A 25,468-nucleotide genomic window follows, 5' to 3' on the forward strand; every position below is an offset into this window, starting at 1 on the left:
GGAATCAGATTTCATAACTTCGTGATTGTAAAGTGTTAAAAATGTTAGCCTATACTTTACTAAGATACACTATGGACAAAAATATTTGAATGGATCACATAAACAGCTTGTAGGACTTCCCATTCCCAGTGAGTTGGACATATTATGATGAAAATATGTATGTCAGTTGTTGTGAATAATTATCATGATAAATGAAAAGCACTTTTTCTTTTAAAGCTTATTTATTTTTTCCTCTTCTTCAAGAGTGAGTTGTGAATTTAAGTGATTATTTATGGTCAGAACATAACACACATTTCAGAGAAGTAGAGGTAGAACACTCAAAACAATTGCAATGATTAAAAAAAAGGTTGAGTAAAAGTAAGGAACTAACCATGGCACGTTCAAGTCAATTTTCATATACCTGTCAGATGAAACCAGATATTAACAACCTCAGTGTTAGTATATTAGTAAAAAAAAAAAACCTTTTCTCATGCTTATTGCATAGAAACACAGGGGATGGACGAGTAAAACAAAAAACATGCATATCCTGCTCCTCATATGTACATACAGCTGCGTGGGCTGTTTACCAGAGTCACAGCATTGAATCAAACTCTTGTTTCTAGTTACATAGACATGGTCATTAATCCTTACACACACACCTTGAAACTATATGTCATTTACTGTTCTTTTTGTTACATACAGAAAGCCTGTCACACACCAGTTTCATAACTTACTCTCAGTTGTAAAGTTTCACTACAGTTTGTCATCACAGAGAAGTCTCTCATACAAACACAGTGATGAGGTGTGTATGCATCAGAGGAGGAAGTGACTGGTACAGGAAGTCAGTGCCACAGGGGAGTGTTATTCCCAGAGTCATAAACTATACAAAGCTCCAACAGCCAACGTTGACTGTATCACATTTCTAAAATGATGCAGTTTGTTTCAAGGACCCAAAGTTCTTTAGGGAATTTTCAATGTAAAAGTCTCTGAGTTTATCACCAAATGTCCATGTAGAAATGTGTGTTCCAGATGGGCTATGAGTAGATGAGTAGACGCACATGCAGTCAAATAGATTAGCTGTGTGAGTCTGTTTGTGCAGTGTGCCTCCTCCTCCAACTCTGAATGCAGGGTTCCCACGGGGTCTTAAAAAGTCTTAAATCTTGAATTTACAAATCTGCATTTAAAACCTTAAAGTCTTTAAAAGGTATTAAATTTGATATGGTAGGTCTTAAGTTATGTTGCCATAAACCTGTTTGCTGTATTATGTTTAAATGTGACTGTTAAATGTCCAAACTGCAAAGAAAGTAACATTAGTCTACTCAATTCCACCTGTTCCAACCCAACAATTTATATTAAAATTAGGAACCAATTATCACTAACTTTGCAGCCCCTGGTGAGAGATGATTCAGAACGGTGGGAATGAAGGCATTGGAGTAGATAAATACTTTTTTCTAAATTCTCAGAGTCATGAATTTTTGCAAGTATGGCTGCGAAATAGGCATTAAATTCTGTTCTAAGCAGTCTTAAAAAGGTCTTAAAAAGTCTTAAATTTAACTTGTAGAAACCTGTAGGAACCCTTTGAATGTTTGTGTTTTTGAAGGCATAAAGTGCACGAAAAGCCTCCTGCAGTGGATTTCCTTTAGGCATACAGTATGTATGTGAATATTTATGTATTAATAATGAATGTTTTTATCTGCACTGACTGGGTGTCCCTCTCTCTCTCCCCCCTGCAGGGCTTGAGGAACAAGCCAAAGAAGACAGGCCATGTAAAACCAGACCTCATAGATGTGGATCTGGTTAGAGGTGAGAAAACTTTCCATCAAGCTAATTGGATTAGAAAGTCGGGCTTTCTGCTGAAGCTAAACGCATCAGCGTCTGCTTATTGGCGTCCACGCAAAACACACACATAAACCTGAGATGCCAGTCCCACCGTGCCAACCTCCTGTCAGTGTTAATGCTTGTTCTTTCCGTCTTCGCCTCACTATCTGCATTCTCATCTCCCTCTCCATCTCTCGGCATCTGTCTCATATTAATCACATTTTCAATTATTTATCAAACCAGTCCAATTTCTCCTTATTGGTTTTTCATTACACAAGGAGAGCGAGATAATTGAGATGAAAAAAGAAGGAAATGAGATGTGAGAATTAAAAAAGCTGGAGATGGTGATCTGCAAAGATAAACAAGAAAGACTCGGAGGAAAGTAGGAGGAAGAGGATTACAAGATAACAACACCTGTAATGTGACTGCAGGATCTATTACATGATGAGCCTTTCTGTTCTGGACGCAGCAGTTTGCCTTAATTCACTCTTCTCATTAAATTAAGTGCGTCGGTGTCCGTCCTCATGCGTGCATACTCTGCTTTCCCCTTACAGGTTCGGCATTTGCTAAGGCCAAACCGGAGAGTCCGTGGACATCGCTGACCAGGAAGGGGATCGTCAGAGTAGTCTTTTTCCCATTCTTTTACCGATGGTGGATCCAGGTCACCTCCAGAGCTATTTTCCTGTTGTTACTAGCTCTTTATCTGCTGCAAGGTGAGTCTCTGAACTGTGAGACATCAATACGAGTCTCATCTACATGGGTCCGATCAAGCAGTAACACATGGACACATTTGGTGTTCAACAGTCTGTGTCATGTAAGCAGAGTAACTTATATGCATGTATTTTACATATTTGAGTAGGTATTTATAAGCACTTTAACATTATGTATAACAAAATTTTGGGAGATAAAATTTGTAGGTGAAAAATGTCAAATTACTGCTCGGTAACGTATGGACTTGAAACGGATATCAATTTTTTAAGCTTTACACAAACATTCAAAGCATGCAGGTCTCAACATAAATTGATATCAAGTAGGACAAAACCTTTTAGATATTATGGTCAGCTGTGCTGAAAATAAATTTTGGAGTAAAATATTGAAAAGTCTGTGTTTTATTGACATGAGAATGTGGAAACACGTGGACAGGTTGCCATAGTAATACGTGGATGACTCTACGATTGTATGCATCACCCAAAATGTTGACTTATTTTTTAAAACAAGTCAGATACAATCACAATACTTTAATTAATGTATTTAATAGTAACACAGTGTTCTTTACAACTTGTGGTGGTCCATTCTGATATAGGTAAATTAAAAATAAAGAGCCATTTCTCTGTAACAGTTCACAGATAGTCTTTTTAAATGTGACAGATTGAGTAAATTTAAAAATTTTTAGATAGAATTTCTTATCAAATTCAAGCTATATTTTCATGTCTTAGGCATGGCTATGGTGTAAAACGTACAATTGATAAAATTGGTTGTAACTTTTTTTCTACAAGTGGTGTTTTAAAAAGGATAACAGTTCCATAAAATACAGATGTTTAGCTAAAAAATGAGCCCACTTGATAAATGACGAGTGCAAATTTACTTTTTCATGTTGATGTTCACTTTCACTTGATCGGACCCATATGTGATTTTAGTGTTTCATTTCAGATCAGACCGACTGTAGGTTGGTGAATTAACTATCAAGCAGTTTTGCTGTGTAGATTGGGAAGACTGAGTTCTTTCAGTATTTTAGCAAAATGGTGTGTTATTTCCTTTGTGCAATGGCAGACAGGGTCAAGATAGTGCTGATGCTAACCTAAAGCACATGTTTTACATATTTACATACAGCTCCTGGCACCAGAATGCACTATAGAGGCTTCTGACTGCCAACCATGGCTTAAGATTTTGTCACCACATATACCATGTAATTTGCTTTTTTTTTCAGACATAAAGAAAGAGAGATTTTTTTAATTGTTTTGGTATGGACAGGATTTTATGGGGCATGGAGGAGGGAAAAATACCTGTGTACACGAGGAGTAGGCGTAAAAAAATCAAAAAACAAATCTCGGTGCATCTGATCAGTTTGTCCTCAATATGTACTTGCACACAGTTTGGTGTCCATCCATCCTCTTCTCCACCTACACAGCTGCACACAGTAAAACCACTGAACAGTGTTTTCCACCACCTACATCACGGTGCCCTTTTCAGCACTGATGAAAACAGACGCAACACTGTTATTCTTCATCTCCCTCGAATCCTCCGCCCTTCCTGTTCACTTCCCCCACATACCACAATAAAACTCACACTTGTAGACACCTTCAGTTTGACTTAAAGCCACAAATCTTACAACATCTTTGGACTGCAAATTATTTGACCAATAGAGGGCAGAAATACACTTACAGCAACCTAAACTCTGTCTTGAAGCACATGTTATTGTGTGCTAAGTGGAGGACACCGTTTTTACATGTCTGGGCAATGGTGATGTCAAAATTGGACAAAAATGATGTCTTTTTTGTTTGTATTTTGCCGACAATAAAGCAAACCAATGCAACAGTCAGACAAACTCAGTATGTGACGGACATTCCCAGTGATTATCTCACATTACTTTTATCTATGGGTGTGTACGTCAGTGTTTATCTGCAATAATTTGCTCTTGGCACTGACACCTGTTCCCTTGTTGTGGCAAAATCTACATAATGTAAAGTATACACATTTAGTCCAGTATTATCTGGGGTTGTGTAAAATCCACCAGAAATAATGGTTTATAGTTTGTATAAAACATTGTCTAGTGGTTCCACCTTTTTGTTGCCTATTGACCCAAAATATGAAGTATTTCCAAACAGCATTGTTTATGCTGCTCTGAGTCCAAATCCCTTTCTCTGGGTTTGAGCTGTGAACTCTGTCATTATTGATACAAGGCTGGTTTGTGGTTTTTGGCTGCCATGCCATGCCAGTTCAGTTTGCTGTGCATCAATTGCATCCATGTGTCTCCCCCTATTTCCCCCCCTTCTCCCCCTCTCCCCCAGTCTTTCTCTCTGTCTCACTCTTTTTCTCTTCCTTTACCCTCTATCTCTTACCCCACCTGGTCAAGCCAGATGAACATCCTCCAGGAGTCAGGGTCTGCTCCAGGTTTCTGCCTGTTAGAAGGAAGTTTTTCCTCCCCACTGTCACCAGTGTTTGCTCCTGGAGGGTTCTGTTGGGTTTCTGTAAATTTGCTTTAGAGTCTGGTTTCAACCGGCTCAATATCTAAAGTGTCATGAGATAACTTTTGTTATGATGTGGCGCTATATAAATAAAATTTGATTCGATTTTTGATTTGATGCAAAGTAACATTGTGTGACTCGTGCCCATCATCCATTGAACATGTTGGATTTTGTAAGACTAACAATCAGATATTAATTTTTGTAATCAGGTGTCTATTTTTGTTTATATTTATTATAGCAAACTTGGAATATTCTTTGGCAACCCTACTGTGCAGTGGAACAAACCAACCAATGAGTTAAACCTAAAGCTGTGTACAGGATCAGCTGAGCTTGTTCATTCAGTTCATTTCTTTGTTCATAATGTTGTAATGAACAGTTTGTTCCATGGCTCTTTCTCTGTGTCTCAGTGGCAGCGGCAGTCCTCTACGTGACCATCCCTCAGCCTCATGGGATACCAGCCACCGAGGTGTTCGGAGCCATCTGGCTCATGTTGCTGCTGGGCACCGTCCACTGTCAGATCGTCTCCACCAGGACACCGAAGCCTGCCTCCAGCAGTGGGGGGAAGAGACGCAGGTAACTGTGGAAAAAGAGGAGGAGGGGGTTTGATATAAGGATATAAATAGAAAGAATTGAAAAAAGAAGTTGTAATGATGAGCTTAACAGTACTGAACAAGGAGAGCGATGTGGGTAGAAGAAAAATGACATTAGTATTGAGAAGATGTATGTAAAACATTCACTGTCTCTAAAACAGAGGAAGAGACTTAACAAAGATGAAATGATAAAACCAAGAGAAGGTTTACAACAGCAGGGAAAAACTGGAATAAAGGATGAATAAATCTTCTGCTACTGAGTGAATTTGTCTTCATCTTTTGCTTTTTAGTTTCTCAGGAGGCTTCTTTGAATTACCACACTAAAAAGAAGCACATTTATCATGGAGAGATTTATCACAGGTTTTCTTCTTCATCCTTCATGAGGAAATCCAGTCATCTGATACACACCTTCAGGCTGGTTTCAGTCTCTGAACTTTTATCTTAGAATGTAAGGAGTGTTGTATAAATAAGATTTTATACTCAGCATTAAATCTCTCTCTGATAAATTTTGTGTTGTGATTCTAGAAAGTAGTTTGCTCCTTTTGTGTGGTGTGTAGTCTTTAGATGCAGTTGTGGTTTCTCTCTTTGTTGTTTTGAAGCTTTGAAGTATGTGGCTGCTGATAATTTTAGGATTCTCTGAGGAAAATTGGACCATGGCACAGTTTTAGGGGGTTGGGTAGATGGAGGATTAAAACCTTTTTTAGATGAAGTCCTTTTTACTTCACATAGCTGAGGAAAGGCATGAAAGCGGTACACTTATTTGACACCAAGTTTATCTGTTCCTCTGCACATTTCCCCTTTATCTATTTTCTCTTTTCCTCGTCCCACTGATACAAAACATTTTAATTCATAGTGAAAAACAGGAATTGGTCCCTCATGGTTTAACATGTCATGAAACATACATAGTCCTGCATACATAGACCTCTCTGTCTTTTATTTATAGTGTAATTCTGCAAAAATGTAATTTTTTTGTTAATATCCTGCAAAAGTAGACAAAATACCTCTGCAGTATGATGTATGCTTACATTAAATAATCACATAATCATGCTAAATCTAAGGCATTTTATGTTTTTATCATTACCGCAAATTTGGCAGATTATTCGTAAGTTAAAACTTTAATTGTGGATGTTTATGATTGACTTTCTCTGATCACATTTGAAGATTACTATTTATCTTTTAATAATGAATTCAAGTAATTGCATATAAATGTATACTTTTGCAGAATAACAACTGAAAAGAGGATTTTGGCAGAATTTGCCTTACACTGTATCAGCCTGTGTCCAGTGGATTCAGGGTTCTGGGTACCAGAGAAGTTGTATTATTTAGCCTCTGTAAGCTTCTGGAAGCTGTGACAGTGAGAATAAGTTCCCAGACTCCCGCTGGACTCACGGCTGTAGTCTCTGGCACTACGTTCACACTGCAGGTTAAAGTCCCTAATCTGACTTTTTGCCCATATGTGACCCACACCTTAACAGTACAAATCCAATTTTTTAAACTCAGACCCATTCCATTTTCATATGTGGTCCTAAATCTGATACATATCTGATGTTTTGCAATGTGACCAGTCTGAACAGTCATTTTGCATTTCCTTATATGTCATTGAAATGCAACAGACGTCACATTTCTGCACTGGAGGAGGCGGGACCCAGCAAGAAACATATTTACTTCCATAAACACAGTGTGCTCAGTTTCGCATCACGCCATGTCACCTTCAACACATGTGGGTCACTTCATGACCGTAGATTGTTCACATGAGTCTGATGGCAGTCGCATTTGAATTACAATGTGAACAACCACACAAAAAAATGAGACTCAAGCAGAAAATTGGAATTAAGCATTAAGACCTGCAGTGTGAACGTAGCGTTGGTCTTCAGGTCCACTCTAAGTTTCTCTCCCCTCTATTGTTTCCAAACTGAAGGAAGTTGAGGAAGGCATCTCAGATGGAGGTGCATAGGGAAGGAGACGGGTCTAGCACTACCGATAACACACAAGAGGGGGCGCCACACTCCCACTCAGCCAGCACCACATACAGCCTCGGCGCTCTCTTCCAAGATTTCTGGCATGATATCTGTAAAGCTGGGTGTGTATTTTTGTTTCCCATTTCCTAAAAATAGCTGACATTCACCGACGAGGCTGGGGTTCAGTTTCCACATAGCCTCAGTTAAACTGGTTTCGACTGTAACATGAAATGTGACGCAAAAGTAAAATCACACATACTACACTTTCGCAAGTCGAAAACTGAATCCCAGTCTTGACTCAGACCTTTTCAGCTGCAACATCACTTCTAGTCCTGCCACACTGTAGACCTTCATCTTCAGCTGATAAAATATATCAAGGCAAATTCTATAAAATAATTTAATCAGTGCGACATGTCTTTATAGTCATTGATTCCTGTATGTGCTGAAGGATTTTGCAGCTGATTAATGTGAATGACTTGCAGACTAAGCTATGTTCAAAAGAAGCATGAGGTACATTTCTTTGTCTTTTGACTTTTAAGCCTCAGTTCCACTTTTACAAAAACATGGCTCTTAAACCTGTAGCTGTGTTTACCTGTTGATGCTTCTTCTTGGACTGGCTTTAGGCAGATAGCCCTGTAGATCATCTATCTGCGACATTCACCTCAGTGACAATACTCAAGACTTTCCTTCACTGTCCTAAATCTTCATCAATCAAACCATTTTACTCACTTTGTTTTGTTTCACCTGAACTCTCATTTGTGAGGAAGACTTTTGTATAATTAGACCAGGCAGGAAAATGACGGCATACCTGAATGGTCATGATCTTGTTTCGTGTTGTGTCTCATTTTATGTGGATGCTCTGCAGCGTTAATGCATGTGTACTTTGTCTCACTGCATGTCTGCCTCTGGGACTAATAAAACCTAGACTCACTGCCCTGCATGGTGTTTTTCTCATTATTTATCTGTCTATACATGTCTGTCATTTCCTATCGACCTCTGTTGCTGTTTCCATCTCACTTTTTCTTCTGCCCTTTGCTCCTTCTCCATCTGAACCTCCTCTCTGTCTCCTCCTTCTCCACTCCTTCCTTCAGATCTAAGAAGTCGAAGCTGTCCATCGACAAGTCAACAGAGACTGACAACGGTTACGTGTCATTGGACGGCAGGGTGACGAATCGGAGTAGCGAGGAGGGGCTGCAGCTCCATGACCAGGGGTGTGATTCACTAAACAGGGCTGACGAGGTGTGCTGGAACTCACACTGCCCTCCTGCACATGCTCACACAGCTCGCAGCACAGGACTGATGCTGGCCGGTGGCAATAAGGTGAAGCATCAGCCAGTAACGTAGAGTCAAGTAGGGCTGGAAACGACACTCACCAGTTGTCTCAATTAGTGTATTTATCAATTGATCAATGAATCATTTCACTAATAGCAAGGATCATCTCACACCAGTTACTGAAGGTTTTCCTGGTGTATCTTAAACCTGCAGGAGCCAGCGTCAGATGAGGCCTCCAGTGAGGAGGACCCTGAGGCGTCATACAGCGCCCTCCGCAGAGGAGTTGAACGGATGAACAGTGAATGTGCACTCAGAAACCGCAAGAATTCACACCACTATAAGAAGCACTACGCTGTGGAGGTACACACATGCATATAGTAGTGGAAAAAAGGTTTTGGACACCCTTGAAATTTTACACACTCAAATATTGTCATGAAATATTTGCTGAAAAACCTTTATTGTGCTTCAGAAGGTGTGACTGCATCAGACAGACACAAATGCAATCCTCAATCTCACTCCTTTTTCAAATATGTATTTTATGTCTCATGTTTAAATGTTTTGTTTATTACCCCACCCCCTCAAAGGGGAGGCAAGGGGTATTGTTTTTGGTTCGGTTTGTTTGTTCGATTTTAATGCTCTAGCAGCAAAACTATTGGTTGAATTTATACCAGATTTGGTTTATAGATTGCCAGTAACCCAGAATAGATGTCATTACATTTTGGGAAAAGTCAGTCGAAGTTCAAATTTTTAATGAATTTTTAAAATCTTTTTTTTTCCTCCCATTTACTTATAATGGGCAAAATTTCAAATTTCTATAAAAACATCAATTTAGTTTCAATTTACTTCAGACTTGGCACATATATAGAGGCAATTGATATGCTGACATCAGCACATGCATAGAAATGAAGACATCAGCTGGATCGATGCCAAAATATGCAATATGTGTGAGGGGTGGGGTTTGTTGTGCCTGGCACCACTTGTTTATTTATATATTTTTCTTTGTTTGTTTATATTCATATTTGAAATAAACACTTCAGTCAATCAAAACAAACACTAATAAAAAATGTTTGTTTATTGTTAATGAGAAAAACTAAGACTAAATTCTGTCAGTTTCATCATGTCATACCCTAGATGTGTCTCATAATCTGTTGAAATATCCAGTTATGACCTTGATGGAACAGAGCATGTGCAGAAGGGAACATGTGGGTTTGGAGAACAATACTTGGCAGAGTTCAATGACTATAGAGTGATTCTTAATAGAATATATGACAAATGCATGGGCTGTCCAAAAACTCTTTTTCCACCACTGTATGTTCCTGCTGTTTAATCATCTAAATAAGTTTAGATCAGTGATGAAAGTTATATTTGAAGCTGTATATAAACTGAACAATCCTTTGTCAGGACGTGCCCAAGTCCGGCACCAGCTGCAGTTCCAGATGTTCCAGTCTGAGGACTCAGGACTCAGAGAGCACGCGACATGAGTCTGAGACAGAGGACCTGCTGTGGGAAGACTTCCTCCACTGCGCCGAGTGCAGATCATCCTGCACCTCAGAGACAGGTCAGAGGAGGAACGGCACAAGATGAACGTGAAGAGGAACTGAATGTAGACAGATGAAACTGCAATTTCGGAAGTTTGTATATGTGGTCAGACTAAAACTGGTTATTTTGTACCTTGCAGAGGGAGAGGGAGGAGGCACACCTGTCTGTGCACCTGCCAAAAAGGAATACAGAGATGATCCTTTCCACCAGGTCTGTAAACACACCACAGTAAGAACAGAGTTTAGAAGGTTTTAGAAATTAAAACATGACTCAAATTAAAACACAGGTGTTTTAGACGGCTAAGGTATCTGTTCATGTAACTGCATTTGACTATTTTCCCAACTACTATACACTGACCTGCTTCACCTAAGTACAAAGGTGTTTTAGCCAAATGAAATGGAAAAAACCTGTGCTAAGAGGATACTTTGAGTTTGCGTAAACATTATTGTTAAAATTTTAGAAGCTATATTTAGCAAAATTTAAAGTGTCAATCAACTTGTATTAATTGTTTTTTTTTTATTAACATTTTTGTTGAAAAAGTAAATTCAGGTTACAATACAGTGTAAAGATTTACAAAACGTTAGCTTTTTCTGTTTTTAACACTTTAACAATATCACCCAAAGAAAAACAACTTGAATGGGGGCAGGGTAGCTCCTTGTTTCCTAAATTTTTAGATAGGTAAATAGATAAGTGTACGGGTAGTGAGTGAAATAGCAGTGTTTGGAAAAAATCTGATCTCACAGGCTTGACATATTCCGACTATTTTGACCATATTCTATAAAATGTGTCCTTCTGTAATCTGAGTGAAAAAGGAAGTTTTTTCATGACGTACATCTCTTGAACAATGTTAATCCAGTCTTCATTTGTTGGTGGTTCAGGTTTAAGCCATCTCATAATGGCTTTTTTGGTTACTGCCAATAAAATATAGAGCACTTTCTTGTCCTTATGGTTAAAGTCATCCAATGTAATATTACCAAGATAGAATGTTTCAAATGATGAAATAAAAACTAATGAAAACACATTCTGAATACGTTTGTGGATCTCAGACCAATATTCACAAACAGCCTGGCAATCCCAAAATACATGAAAATAATTAGCCCCATCCATCCCACATCTCTTGTATTAATTGTTTTTTAAAGCATATCGTGAATTCGCTCACAAAAATCAGAAAGATTACTTCAGGGTATTGTGCTTAACCGCATCAGTGAGTTCATATCATTTTTTTTCTTTCCTGTGAGTGAAAAGAAAAAAATCTATAACCTGTGTCATTTAAATATTCAATGACACTGGCAACACTTTGAAATTATTTTTACAGTTTTTAGTCAAATAACATCAAATTTAGACTCAACCGTCCCATTACCACATTACGTAAGCCTCCAGAAACGTACAGAAGACGAGCTTAATACAACGTGGACATTAAAAAGATGTTTACTTGAGTCCTTGTTTTCCTACACAATGCTACACAACAGTAAAGTGTATGAATGCAGCTGATGTGTTTGTTTTTGCACAGGGTCACGTTCCGTGGCTGCACAGCTCCAACCCCGGCCTGGAGAGAGTGAGCGCCATCGTGTGGGAGGGAAACGAGTGTAAGAAGGCCGACATGTCTGTTCTGGAGATCAGCGGCATGATCATGAACAGAGTGAGTGAAAAAGTGTGTCTGAAGAAAAAACAAAAGGCAAATAAAAAGGAGGCATGGGAGTTGGTAAAAAGAGTTTTAAAGGTGTATTAAAAGTCTGGGTGTGTGCGTAGGTGAACCTGTACACCCCAGGGATCGGTTACCAGGTCTTTGGAAACCTCGTCTCGGTGACACTCGGACTCACACCGTTTGCTTACAGGTACAGTGAGGAAAATGAATGATCGCTTCTCAGATATTACATGTTTTATTCAGTAACTGTAACTAACTTGTCAACACATTAGGAGAGTTGAATAAAAAGCTTGAAATATAATGAAAAGTGAAGCTGGGAGACTACACACTGATATAGTTTACATATTTTATTTCACTTGCATCCCTCCGCTGCAGGCTGGCTCAATACCGGGACCTGGATCAGCTGACCACACTTTCAGCCAATGAGCTTCTGTCTGTGGCTCTTGGGGGTGGATCTGGCTCAGACGCCTTGGTCATCACCATGGTTACTCTGAGCTTCCTGGTGCGCGTTTGCCTTATATGGCTTTTTTTCTTCCTGCTCAGTGTAGCAGAGAGGACCTACAAACAGGTGAGACATAAATGCATTTTCAGATATCTGCACACCTGATGATTTATTTTCACCCCGCCCCCCGAACGGGAGGCAAGGGGCATTGTTTTTGGTTTGTTTCTTTGTTTGTTAACACTTTAGTAGCAAAACTATTGGTTGAATTCATACCAGACTGGGTTTATAGATTGCCAGTGACCCAAAATAGATGTGATTACATTTAGGGAAAAGTAGATCAAAGTTCAAATTTTTTTATGCGTTTCTAAACTTCATAAAGGGGCAGGGGTCGTTGTGCCTGTTCTGATGGAAACAAGCACATTTATCCGTTTGCTGTATTCGTATCTTTCAGAGGCTGCTGTTCGCCAAGCTGTTTGGTCATCTGACCTCGGCCCGAAGAGCCAGGAAATCTGAAGTTCCACATTTTAGACTGAAGAAGGTTCAGAACATCAAGATGTGGTTGTCGTTACGCTCCTACCTCAAGGTGCTTTTTAAAGGAGTGATATTTTGCTTTTTTAAATTGAATTATGTATTTTAACATAAACTGCAAATGCTATACTTAAGTCTGAATTCTTCATTAATTCAACTCCACAGGTCCGTCTTCAACCCTATTTCTGAGTAATGACACCAGAAAGGTGATTTTGAGCACTGGCCCTTTAAATGCAAATGAGCCACATCATGCCCCACCCCCTCCAGGTTGTTGACTGTGCTGCTCTGTCCTGTTCAACCACTTGAGTTTGTTAATTCAACCAACAACTGAACATTTTAGGTAATTGGCTCAAAGTTTGGACATATTTTCAGTATGGACTACAACCACTGCTGCTGACAAACAATTATGTCGTACTCAAAGAAGTGTTTGTCAGAAGTCTTGACCTTATATGTGCAAATGTCGTGATGTAACTAGTTATAAAACTTAACAACCTAAGCAGGAATTAAAACAGGTTGTAGAAATTCACTCGATATTTGCCTAAATGAATATAAAGATAGCTTTGCAGCACCTGGAGAGTTCAAATTCAAACTTTTTGAACTATTAGGGTCCAAATACACAAGTAAATGAACCAAAGACTAATAAAAGTGGGTTTAGCAAAATATGTCCCCTTTAAGGTTTACACCTGAATGAATGTTTGCCTGGTTGTAAAACATCAGGTCAGTGTCTCACTGTTCATCATTTGGCAAAAAAACGAAGTGAAAGTTGCAGTTTGATTAATCTGAAACTAAATTCAGTGTTCAATACTCCAGCCATTTTTGGACGGTTTTACCTTAAAGAGTCGATGTGGGACTTATTCCAGATGTAACAAACATTTTTCACGTTGTCTGTTGAATTTGCAGAGACGGGGTCCTCAGCGCTCAGTGGATGTGATCGTATCGTCTGCCTTCCTGCTCACTCTGTCTGTCGTCTTCATCTGTTGTGCCCAGGTGAGTTCATTCACACTAGAACATAACTAACTAGAAGCACTCGGAGAGCACAGACCTCCGCCAAGGCTGATCAGTGGCCCCCCCCTGTGGGCCCCCCCACCCCCGATCACCACCAAAATTTAATCATTCCTTCCTTATCCCATTTCCAACAAACCCTGAAAATTTCATCCAAATCTGTCCATAACTTTTTGAGTTATGTTGCACACTAATGGACAGACAAACAAACAAACAAACAGACAAACAAACAAACCCTGCCAAAAACATAACCTCCTTGGCGGAGGTAACTAAACAAAATAATACATTTCTTTCTGCTTATCTAATCCACTGCATTTCTGTATTTAACTGTTATTATTTCAAATATTTGTTAAATTATAACATGACAAATACTGAATAAACTACATGGACAAAAATATTGGGACATATCACACCTACAGCTTATAGGACTTCACATTCATGTTGATTTGAGATATTATTATGATGAAAATGTTCATGTCAGTTAGTGTCAATAGTAAATAATAGCCAAACAATCTCAAGTCAATATTTCTTTTAAGTTTAAAAACTAATTTTTCTTCTTGAGTGAGATGGTTATTTATGATCAGAACATGAGAAATATGTCAAAAAAGATAGAGGTACAACATTTAAAACAACTATACAAATGAAGTAAAAACAAACACAAGCATTTTGTAAGTATATTGTTTTGTAGCTCAGCCTCATGTTGGTGATTAAGTTCCTGAACTAAATGTGCCCAGTGCTTGTAGTGTATCTATAAAGTTTTATTTTGAGCAACAGACTGAAACTCATGATGCTGAGTTTACCACTAAAAGAAAAAAGAAAAAGAGACTAGGAACTAGGAATTGTTTGTTTGATTTTAAAAAGAAATCATACAAGGTTTTGTCCTTGGAGCTCTATGTTACATTTGGCTGTTCAGTATGGATGAAGTCTGGTCATCTGGTTTATATTTACATACATTTTCCAACATCTTTGGTTTTAGGTGAAGATTCATACTCTACTGAATGACATCTGCTAATAGAGATGCACCAGCAAAAAAGAAAACTGTTCAGTAGTAAACAGGGATTTAAAACATGTTTAGTAGCCTTTAAGCCCACTTTACGGTCGACTTTTCATGGGTTACGACATATGCTGCTGAGCTGGTGCTGAGCTGCAGCGGCAGCTACACAAACTGATGTGGCTTCTTCAAACCTGTGCCACAGAAATGCCAAGATCAGGATGGAAGAACTGGGAACTGGGCTGTGGTATTCTGCAGGTTACAGCTCAGCTCTGATGTGAATGGGCTCCATGTGCAGAAAACCAGCACACAAACCACATTCATCTTATTTATTGTTTCTGTGGTGAATATAGATGTAGATGTTAAAGGACATGTCTGTTCTTAAACAGGTACCACCACGAACTGGGGCCAAAACCAAGACCATGTACATGATGACACTCAGTGGTTTTCCGGTCACACAGTCTGTCCTGTATTGTATGATTGTATGATTGTCAGAGGGTAATGTCAGTGGTTGTTTAACGCCTTCAAAGACATATGAGTGATGCACTCTTCTCCCTCCAGTTGCTCCACGTCCATGAAACCTTCCTGGAGTGTCACTATAACTGGGAGCTGGTGATCTGGTGTTCCAGTCTGTCTCTGTTCCTGCTCAGGTTTGTGACTCTGGGCTCTGAGACCAGCAAGAAGTACAGCAACACCTCCATACTGCTCACCGAACAGGTACGAACACACACACACACACACACACACACACACACACACACACACACACACACACACAAACACAGACAGTGACGAGCATGTGCTGTGTGTTTGACAGATCAACCTGTATCTGAAGATGGAGAAGAAGCCAAACAAGAAAGAAGAGCTGACACTGGTCAACAACGTCTTAAAACTGGCGACCAAACTACTGAAGGTACTGACTGTGCTTTAAGAAACACTCAATGTCTTAAAGGTTGTTTTTTAGTAAATGTTTTCATCTGAACTGTCTGCTGTGTCGTCCTGGTCCAGGAGTTGGACACTCCGTTCAGGTTGTATGGTCTGACCATGAACCCCCTGCTCTACAACATCACCCAGGTGGTCATCCTGTCTGCTGTATCCGGAGTCATATCTGACCTGTTAGGATTTAACCTCAAGGTAAGTGTCACAGATACATGGCACCACCAGGGGTTTTCACCTGAACTCATTTGGTTGGTTACTTGTTTGAGTGGCTGGTTGGTTGGTTAATCTTCTTTTATACATTTGTGTGAGAGAGAGAGAAAAATGAAAGAAAAGACAAAGAAACTGGTAACAACAACAAATAATAATTTTAAAAAATCATTATCATTAGCAACAGTGATAATACTAGTAATGGTGTTAACAGAGGTCATAATGAGCAAAAATGTATAATGATGAATATGTAATTAGTGTCTGTTTTTAGGACTGTTGGTATCAGCTATCGTCAGTCTGTCGTCTGTAAACAGTTTTCAAGGATCTTCTTCTCAGAAACGGTCAGTCAGAATGACTTGATATTCTCTCTCACTCCTTTTCTCTTTTGTTTTTCTTTGTGTTTGCAGCTGTGGAAGATCAAATCATGACAGTGAGCAGTGAGACGGCGGGGGCGGAGCTTCACTCTCAGACTGACTCACTGAGCACCGGTCGGACTGAGCGACCGTCAGTCGACGTATCCGAGTGCTTTGACCTTCAATCCTCCCACTTTGTGCAATTTGTAAACTATTTATTTACCCACTCAGTGTTTCCTTAGATTTATTTGAATTCTAGTTTGTTTCACGTTGGCTCTAAGTTACCCGTTACCTGTCGACTCAAGTATTATCCTCATCCACAGGATGGTTCGGTTCTCAGATGGATTTCAGTTCCATTTCAGTTCCATTTCAGTTCCATTTACATTTCAGCTCCATCAAACGTCAATCATAGTGAGCTGCATTTTAAGCTGCAGGTTGAGCTCAAGTTCCTGTGTTGTATTGTGTTTAATTTGATTGAACTTCAGATTATTTATGTTTTAAAGCAAAGCGTCAAACTCTGTTACAATTTTAAAACCTGATTATAAATCACATTTGTTATTTCAGCTGTTTTCTTTTCAATGTCAAAGAAAGTGGAAGGAATTTTTCTTTAGGTTTTAAGGCAACGTAAAGTTTAATATATGTGAATATGTTAGTAAAGGCTTCAAACAGGAGTATGTTGTGATAAAACTACAGGTAAAAGGATCATTTATCCTTAAATCTGGCTCAGATAAACTGAGAACCAAGGAAATGTCATCAGTTCTAATCCAACATTTCATTCATCTTTATTTTCTATCACATCTCAGATTAAAATCTGTATTTTAATAGATGAAACTGCAGGTAAATATATTAATTTGACGTAACCAAACGTTGAGTTGGATGTGAAGACGTCAGCACTGCAAAGAAACAATCATCCAGACATAATCGATACATGATTGATGAACACATTGATTTGAATGTAGATCTACAGTAGAGTCTGTAGACTGGACTGTGCTGCAGCTTCAACATCCATTTTACAACCTTTTATCTCTTATCTTCCTTTACTTGTGAGTTTTATTTACATTGCTCATCTCTGAGTTATTTCCAGATTTCCACGTGTTTCATGACAGTATTGTCATCTGTTGAAACCTGATCATGGTCTCACAGGAGGTTGGAGGTTTTCAGTGACGCTGTTTGAGGTCTGGTGGATCCGGGCTCCTCCGGGTCCACTCACTTCTACATGAACCAATGAAAACAACCGTTTTCTCTCAGATGTAACTGTGACGTGTAAGGACATCTGAGTGTTTGTTTCGGTGTAAATCTGCACAGATCGCATTCCAGTCCCGTGTTTAGTGACTGTATTTATAAATATGACAAACATAGGACATTTTCAAGTCCAGCTCTCAGTGACTAAACCCTGATGTTTAGAGTCTGGTGGACGTGATGGTGTAGTGTCACGTTTGTTCCACTCCTTTAACGTCAGGGTTTTAATAACTGAAGATGCTGAGTGTGAGTGAAGAGCCTCTAAAAACCAGATTCATGTGCATCAGGTCTGACAGCGATCCAGGTCACATGACTCCAAACACTGCAGTTAAAACGTCTGAGTGTGAACTAAGATAATGCACTTTAAGAACACGTTGAAAAATGGACGATGGAAGTAGTTTCGTCATGTTTTAATGTCAACAGGTGTATGTTTTTGTTTTGTTTTGTTTTTTTACCTCACCTGCTTGAAGGAGTTTGTGTGTTTTCCGTTCGACGCTGAAGCTACGATACTGTACAATTTCTGACTTCAGTCCTTCATGGTACGTGAAGGTCTAACGCCCTCAGAAAGTCAAAGTGTGATCGAGTCTGACTTCATCCATTTAACTGTGTCCATCATCATATTCATCGTCTGAGGAGGAAGACCAAAGTGCTTACTTATGTTTGTTTTTGTTTGTCTCAGCTGGAAAAAGAATGTATTTGCAGCACATGCTTTAAAATCTATTCATTTCCTCTTTGGAAATACTTTTAAGTTGTATTTTTATTTTTTTTGCATTGCGCTTTTTATTCTGTCATTATTCATTTGTATGGCTTTTTGTTCCTCACGCTCACTGGAAAGAAGAGGCACGTTTTGTTTTATTGTGTTTTTAAGGAACAAAGATGTTTGACATGTCTGTATGAAAATGAATCTAAAATACAGGACTCCATGTTGTATTTCTATTTTCAAAGAGTCTGAATATTTAGATGTAGCTTTTTTTTGTGAACTGGTCTGTCCACGATGTCTACATTTTTATAATAAAACAATAAAATAACATGGATGTTGACCTGCTCTTAGTCTGTCTCTGATTCAGTAAAACATATAAACTGTACAGATCTGATTAAAACCTAAGGCATTTAGTGAGAAGACAAGCAAATTATTGTTTTGAGTGTAATAAAAAGCTTCAAAGTCACCTCTTAATAACATCTGGAGTTTGGCTGTTTCAACATGACTTTTCTGGGTGTTGAGGCGTCCATATGTAAGATCTCACCAACAGCAGTTTGTACAAAGTTTACCTGGAATCGACTACACTGGAAATGTGTTTTACATGACAAAACAAAAAAACACATGCCGAAAAGAATTAATAATGCAGATTTTCCCCCAGATTTTTCAGGAAACACAAAATACTAAGCCAGTTGTAATTATATTATAATTACATAAATACATATAAATAAATAAATATGTAAATAACCAGTAACTGAGTATTTGATGATGTTGTCTTAAAAAACTAACTATTTTAGGGAGATGACATATGAAAAAAAGTGTGTGTCCAGCAGAGGGCAGTGTAGACCTCATCACCAGCTGACAGAGGCAGGTTTTGTACATGTACTATTTAATTATCCAGACATTTAACAGCAGCTTAACCCTTTCATTCATGAATTATGAGAAACTTGATCAAGATTTTTTTTTCCCTGAGTATTTTTATTCCTCTTTAGGTATAACAAAAAAAAAAGCAATTGAAATTTTTTTATAAACCTACTTTTCATGGAGTTGCACAAATGTCCACTCAGCTGGACACCATGGGTTTAATTTTTGAAGCAAAGAAACATGTATTTATTGAAATACTGTGTAAAAACCATAAAATAAAACATTTTTAATGTTGCTAATCCGATGTTTTCTCATATTTTAACATACTCTAATACTAGTTATTACTCACTTCATGGAGATAATATGCAAAAAAAAAAAAAATTGTAAAAAACAAAACAAACTGTTAATTACAGTCTAATGACAATCAGCAATTGATTTCCACTCAAACATGTTAGTGCAGATCAGGTTTATCAAGAACAGCAAAGTTACAGTGATGGTATGAATGTCAGTGTATTATGGGATGGTGCATAAGTGTTCACTGTGTCGGCTGATATGGAACTAAAACAACAAAATCCATGAATATACAAGAGAACAGCTGGAGAAGAACTGTCCACTGGAGTGACCACTATGCATGAAAGGGTTAAACTGGTATTTATTCATTTACTTGCCACTAAAATTAACACTGATCTACAAGTAAAATGCCTCCAGAATAAAAGAAGTGAAACTAAACCACGTTTGAATCACTAATAAACAAAAGTCTAAATCACAGGTGTCAAACATGCAGCCCGGGGGCCAAATCCAGCCCACCAAAGGGTCCAGTCTGGCCCCTGGAACGAATTTGTGAAATGCAAAAATTACACTGAAGACATTAATCATTTTAGTTCAGGTTCCACATACAGACCAGTTTAATCTCAAGTGGGTCAGATCAGTAAAATACTATCATAATAACCTATAAATGATCACAACTCCAAATTTTTGTCCTTGTAAATGTAAACATTTTCCTGTCATTTTACTGTATTTACACTAAAGCAAACTATCATTTCACAAAAACACGAATAACCTCAACAAATGTGAACATTTTAAAATGTCTGAAGTGTAATTTTAACAATATTCTGCCTGTTATTAAATGTTTTGTGTATTTGTTGATTCACTGTGATCTGTAAGATGTAATTTACATGTTTAAATGATAAACTGAGACATAATATTGTTAAAATTGCACTTAGTTTTCTTAAGAAATTTCAGTTTGTTCATGTTCTCATTGTTTTAAAGGATAGTTAGTAGATGTAAACATTTTCATCGCATAATTTTACTTTTTTCGCTCTAAAACATAGAGGAAAGTTTGGAGATGACATTATTTAGATATTATTATTTTATTATTTCACTGGTCCGGCCCACTTCAGATCAAATTTGGCTTAATGTGGCCCCTGAACTAAAATGAGTTTGACACCCCTGGTCTAAATGCTGGTTGATGTAGTTTCCAGACACAGTCTTGGATAAAACTGTGAAATTCTGAGAGTTAATGATTGAATGACTTTTACTCCATAGGACTGTTTGTCTCAGAGCTTCCAGATCTACTTCAAAAATCTGTCGGTACATCACAATACGTTCACTTTACAGGATCTGTCTAATAGAAGATTCATTCATCTAGTACACAGGTGTCAAACATGTGGCCCGGGGGCCAAATCTGGCCCGCCAAAGGATCCAATCTGGCCCGTAGGATGGATTTGTGAAATACAAAAATTACACTGAAGATATTAACAATCAAGGATGTCAAAATCATTTTAATTCAGATTCCACATACAGACCAATTAGATCTCAAGTGGGTCAGAACCAGTAAAATACTATCATATTAAACTTATAAATAATGAAAACAGTCAATTTTATCTTCGCTTTAGTGTAAAAAAGTAAAATTACATGAAAATGTTTATATTAAAAACTGTTATTTAAAAAAAAAAGTGAATAACCTGAAATGTGTTAAGATAATTAACGCAATTTTACCAATATTCTACCTGTTATTAAATGTTTTGTGTATTTGTAATTGTAATGTAAGTTGTAATGCACACATGTAAATGATAAACTGATAATCTGAGGCATAATATTGTTAAAATTGCACTTGTTTCTCTTAAGACGTTTCCAGTAGATGTTCATGTTATTCCGATTTTTGGAAATGTTAACATTATCATAATTTAATTTGACTTTTTTCACTGTTATTATTTTACCGGTCCGGCCCCCTGCAGATCATATTGGGCTGAATGTGGCCCCTGAACTAAAATGAGTTTGACACCCCTGATCTATTGTATAAAAGTACAAACCAACACTTTATCACAGACATGGAAAACATCAGTTAATCAGCTCTTCTGTCATTTGTTTTAAAATTCATCTTATTAAAGTATGTAAGATTTGGCACATTTAATCTCTGAGGCAGATAAATACTAAAATAATAATAATAATAATGTAGACCAGAGTAAATAATTCAACACTTTATGCTCCCAAGTGTTTGTCTGTGCAGCTTCATTCATCTTTAAAAACTGAAACAAAAGTCAGTTAAAAGTAGAAGTTAAGTCAGTTTAATATCACACTGTGAAGCTGGGATGTCCAACTCTGTTTCCCCCAGGGGGCCACATTCAGTCCAATTTGACCTCAAGTGGGCCGGACCGAAAAATAATAGTATAACAGTCTATAAATAATGACAACTTCCAAGTTTTTCTTCTTAAATTATGAAAATATTTACATTTAGAAACTAGCCTTTCATAACAAAAAATAAATAAATAAATAAATAAATAAAATTGAAATTTTACAAGAAAAATAAATGCAATTTTAACAATATTATGCTTCAACTTATCATTTATACACACAATGTTACACAAACATTTGGTAACAGTCATAATACTGTTATGTCTGGATTTTGGAAGTAAATTAAGACCAATTTTTACAATATTACATCTCAGCTTATTATTAACACTAACAGATCACAGTGGATCAACAAATGCACAAAATATCTATAACAGACAGAATATCGTTGAGACTTCTCAGGTTGTTCATATTCGTTCAGGTTATTCACATTTTATTACGTAAGGACAGTTTGTTAATGTAAATATTTTCATAGTGGAAGGTTCTTTTTTCACATTAAGCAAAGAAGAACATTTGTAGTTGTCATTATTTAAAGGTTATGTTATTATTTTGTCTGAGATCACAGTGGTCTGTATGTGACCCCTGAACTAAAAATGCATTAGACATCCTTGACTGTTGATATCTTCAGTTTATTTTTTGCACTTCCTAAATTCATCATGACTGACAGGCCATTTTTGGCCTGTGGGCCACATGTTTGACATCCCTGCTGTAAACTTATTGTTTAGTACAAGTATAAATGTTATGTGTTTTTACTGAGTTATAATAAATATTCAGTCGCTTTTCAGTAGAGGACATTTGATTGCAGGACAGAAAAAAAAGAGTTTAATCAAGGACTTAAAACATATAATCAACCAAAAACATACAAATTACACTTGTTTTTGGTTTGTTTGTTTGCCAACACTCTAGCAGCAAAACTACTGGTTGAATTCATACCAAATTGGGTTTATAGATTACCGGTGGCCCAGAATAGATGTGGTTACATTTTGGGAAAAGTAGGTCAAAGTTCAAATGTTTTTAACCTTTTTCCTTCTCCCATTTACTTTTACTTTATTTCAAATGTCTATTAAAACATCAATTTTGTTTCAATTCACTTCAGACTTGGCACATATATAGAGGCAATTGATATGATGACATCAGCATACGCATAGACATGATGACATCAGCTGGATCGATGCCAAAATAAGATACAATACGTGCGAGGGGTGGGGTTTGTTGTGCCTGGCACCACTTGTTAGATAATGTTATAAAAAGGTGTTTGGGAAAACTGTCATAGTGTAAAACTGGTTAAGGAAATGTCACTAAATTCCTAATGTCATACTTTTAGTTTGCAGCTTAATAAAACATCTCATGACATTATGTATTTTCTATATGTGAAATAAAAAACAATGTCAAAGTTACACTTTCCAAAAAACCCTTTTTATTAGAACAATACAGCAGGTATAAAGGTCTATTGCAATCAATCACTTCCATCAGAACTGAACGTGTGCTTCAGCAGACAACTGCGCTCCGAGAAAAAATAAATTAATATAAACTAGAAAAAATAAAAACAGGAAGTGAAAAAAAGAAAAGAAAAACACAGATCAGAGTCTTTTTTTTTCTTCAAAGCAAAGTGTGATGTAAAGTAGAGACACTGATCACTCGAATAATAACTCAATTTGTTTGTCAAACAGGAACTCACAAACCAAAGTCATTTCCAACCTAGAAATACATTTTATCAGAGTAAAAGTCTTCCTCTTGTGCAGGTGCAAAGTTTTGGTATTGCAATGTGTTTTTAAGTTAACATCGTCCTGGTCTCCGATGTTCAGATGTTCATGTGCCCTCGAAGTCGTCGACTTTGTGAGAAAATTGTTGGAGTTTCTCTGAAGACTGTGTTTGGTTTTTGTTTTTGCTTTAAGAGAAACGGACGAACCAAAATAAAACGAGAAAGGAAGAGCTGAAATTAAAGCTTCTGATAATAATAATAACAACAATAATAATCATAATACCAAAACAGCAGTGGATAAATTAAAGTACAAGCCATACCAATAAAAAAAAGAAAAGCCTGTTATACGTGTGATTATTGTTCAGTGCGGAGCTGAATTTATCAAGTGTCACAGAGGAAAAGAACTGGTTCTGCACCGTCTTAATACTGCAGATTCTCCACAACAATAGACGAATCTGAAATAAAACCTTACATCTGGGTTGAATTTCAGAGCCGGTCAATGCAGATAGAACATTTGCGCATGTGTTTGATGTATCTGTATTAAGACAAAATACAAAAATAATCAAATATTGAAGAGGGGAAACAGCAGAACGGTGTGTACTTTAATGATCTCAAGGTTAAACTCTGTGAAACCTGACAAACACGAGGCCGCAAACATGATGGAAAAGTTAAAAAAAAAACAAAAACAAAAAAAACCCCAACAGAATCAGAGGTGTGTTCTATCTCTGGAAGGTTTTGACATTTTCTGCAGAGACGTACAACAGTGAGTCACGTCTCTGCGCTGTAGGATTCACATGTTGTGCCTTTTCGTTCCTTTTGTGGATGAAGTGGTTCACGTCGCCTCCCTCCGACCTCAGGGAGGACTTCACCGCCAACACACACCCCTCGGATTCATCAACTAACAGGTTGAAGTATTCAGTATCCGTCATATAACATCTTTTTTGTATTTTTTAATATATATATATATATATATTTTTTTTTTTTTCATACAAATCTATAACCCAAAATTTAGAAATCTTATTTACATGGAAAAAGTTTTTATCATTCTTTTTTTTTTTTTTTTTTTTTACTTTTAAAAGTGACTATTAACGCAGCCTTCACAATCATGGAAGAAATCAGACACTTCTGTTGCACTTCTTTAAAGCAGGTCTTCTTTTGTTAATTTGTTCGCTGTAAAAGTGTGACATTCAGCAAAAACACACTCCGATGTGCCTTTTTTTAAAGCCACGGTTATGATTCCTCATCAAACCAAATTCAACTGAAAAGATTTAACTACACCCTCGCCCCGTCCCCAGACAGCAGCGTCAGCGAACGCCACACCGGATGTTGATTTTTTTTTTTTTTTTTTTTCCTTTCTAATTATCAAAGCATCAGAACCACAGAGGAAGAGGGGATGGACAAACAGAGGGACATAAAGACACTTGGTCCCTCGTCGTCCTGTTTTAACCCCGTGTTAATACACACACACACACACCGACACACGAGCCGCTTCGTTCTTCGGTTTGGGGGGTGGTGTGTGTTCCTGTCGTCTGTGCAAGTTTAGACCCGGTGCGTAAAATGTGCAACTGAACGAGTGTGTGTTTGCGTTACAGAGTGCCATCCTCTGCACATCCCGCTCCGGCCGTGTATCGGAACTCCTGCAGGTTGGAGACGCCGTGGAAGTGGACGAAGGCGCCCGCCACCACCAGGATGTGGAACAGCTGGTGGGAGTGGAACTGGAAAAAAGACGCAACACAAACAAAACGTCACTTCACACTTTTTCATGACTCTTCCACAACCTTGAGGTAAATACAGTAGATATAGTGTGTATTTGTCCTTATGTTTTGTCTCAGTTGGCTCTGTGTGTGTGTGTGTGTTTTGTGTGTGCGCATGCACCAGAGTTCATAC

The 25,468-nt window shown here is 37.7% G+C and overlaps 2 protein-coding genes across 6 annotated transcripts in view; one reads left to right on the plus strand and one right to left on the minus strand.

Moving 5' to 3' along the window:
* The window catches only part of LOC115430049 (putative homeodomain transcription factor 2), a 50,315-nt gene extending 31,588 nt beyond the window's left edge, over positions 1-18,727 (plus strand). For 4 of the 5 annotated variants that reach the window (XM_030149922.1, XM_030149921.1, XM_030149924.1 and 1 more), the window contains 17 exons: positions 1,713-1,782; positions 2,352-2,510; positions 5,390-5,555; positions 7,491-7,652; positions 8,622-8,850; positions 9,016-9,162; positions 10,204-10,360; positions 10,481-10,551; positions 11,852-11,980; positions 12,091-12,176; positions 12,362-12,554; positions 12,880-13,011; positions 13,857-13,943; positions 15,511-15,666; positions 15,767-15,862; positions 15,958-16,083; positions 16,503-18,727. In XM_030149922.1, coding sequence (XP_030005782.1) covers positions 1,713-1,782; positions 2,352-2,510; positions 5,390-5,555; positions 7,491-7,652; positions 8,622-8,850; positions 9,016-9,162; positions 10,204-10,360; positions 10,481-10,551; positions 11,852-11,980; positions 12,091-12,176; positions 12,362-12,554; positions 12,880-13,011; positions 13,857-13,943; positions 15,511-15,666; positions 15,767-15,862; positions 15,958-16,083; positions 16,503-16,523 — 2,187 coding nt within the window. In that variant the 3' untranslated portion in view covers positions 16,524-18,727. The remainder of the gene's footprint in view (positions 1-1,712; positions 1,783-2,351; positions 2,511-5,389; positions 5,556-7,490; positions 7,653-8,621; positions 8,851-9,015; positions 9,163-10,203; positions 10,361-10,480; positions 10,552-11,851; positions 11,981-12,090; positions 12,177-12,361; positions 12,555-12,879; positions 13,012-13,856; positions 13,944-15,510; positions 15,667-15,766; positions 15,863-15,957; positions 16,084-16,502) is intronic. The other variant, XM_030149925.1, reaches the window with a different exon arrangement.
* Positions 18,728-23,279: 4,552 nt separating this feature from the next.
* LOC115430051 (adiponectin receptor protein 2-like) overlaps positions 23,280-25,468 on the minus strand; it is a 33,850-nt gene continuing 31,661 nt past the window's right edge. The window contains exon 9 of the mRNA XM_030149926.1: positions 23,280-25,296. Within this exon, the coding sequence (XP_030005786.1) occupies positions 25,168-25,296 (129 nt within the window). The 3' untranslated portion in view covers positions 23,280-25,167. The remainder of the gene's footprint in view (positions 25,297-25,468) is intronic.

Source organism: Sphaeramia orbicularis, chromosome 12, assembly GCF_902148855.1.
Source record: "Sphaeramia orbicularis chromosome 12, fSphaOr1.1, whole genome shotgun sequence".
Lineage (NCBI taxonomy): Eukaryota > Metazoa > Chordata > Actinopteri > Kurtiformes > Apogonidae > Sphaeramia > Sphaeramia orbicularis.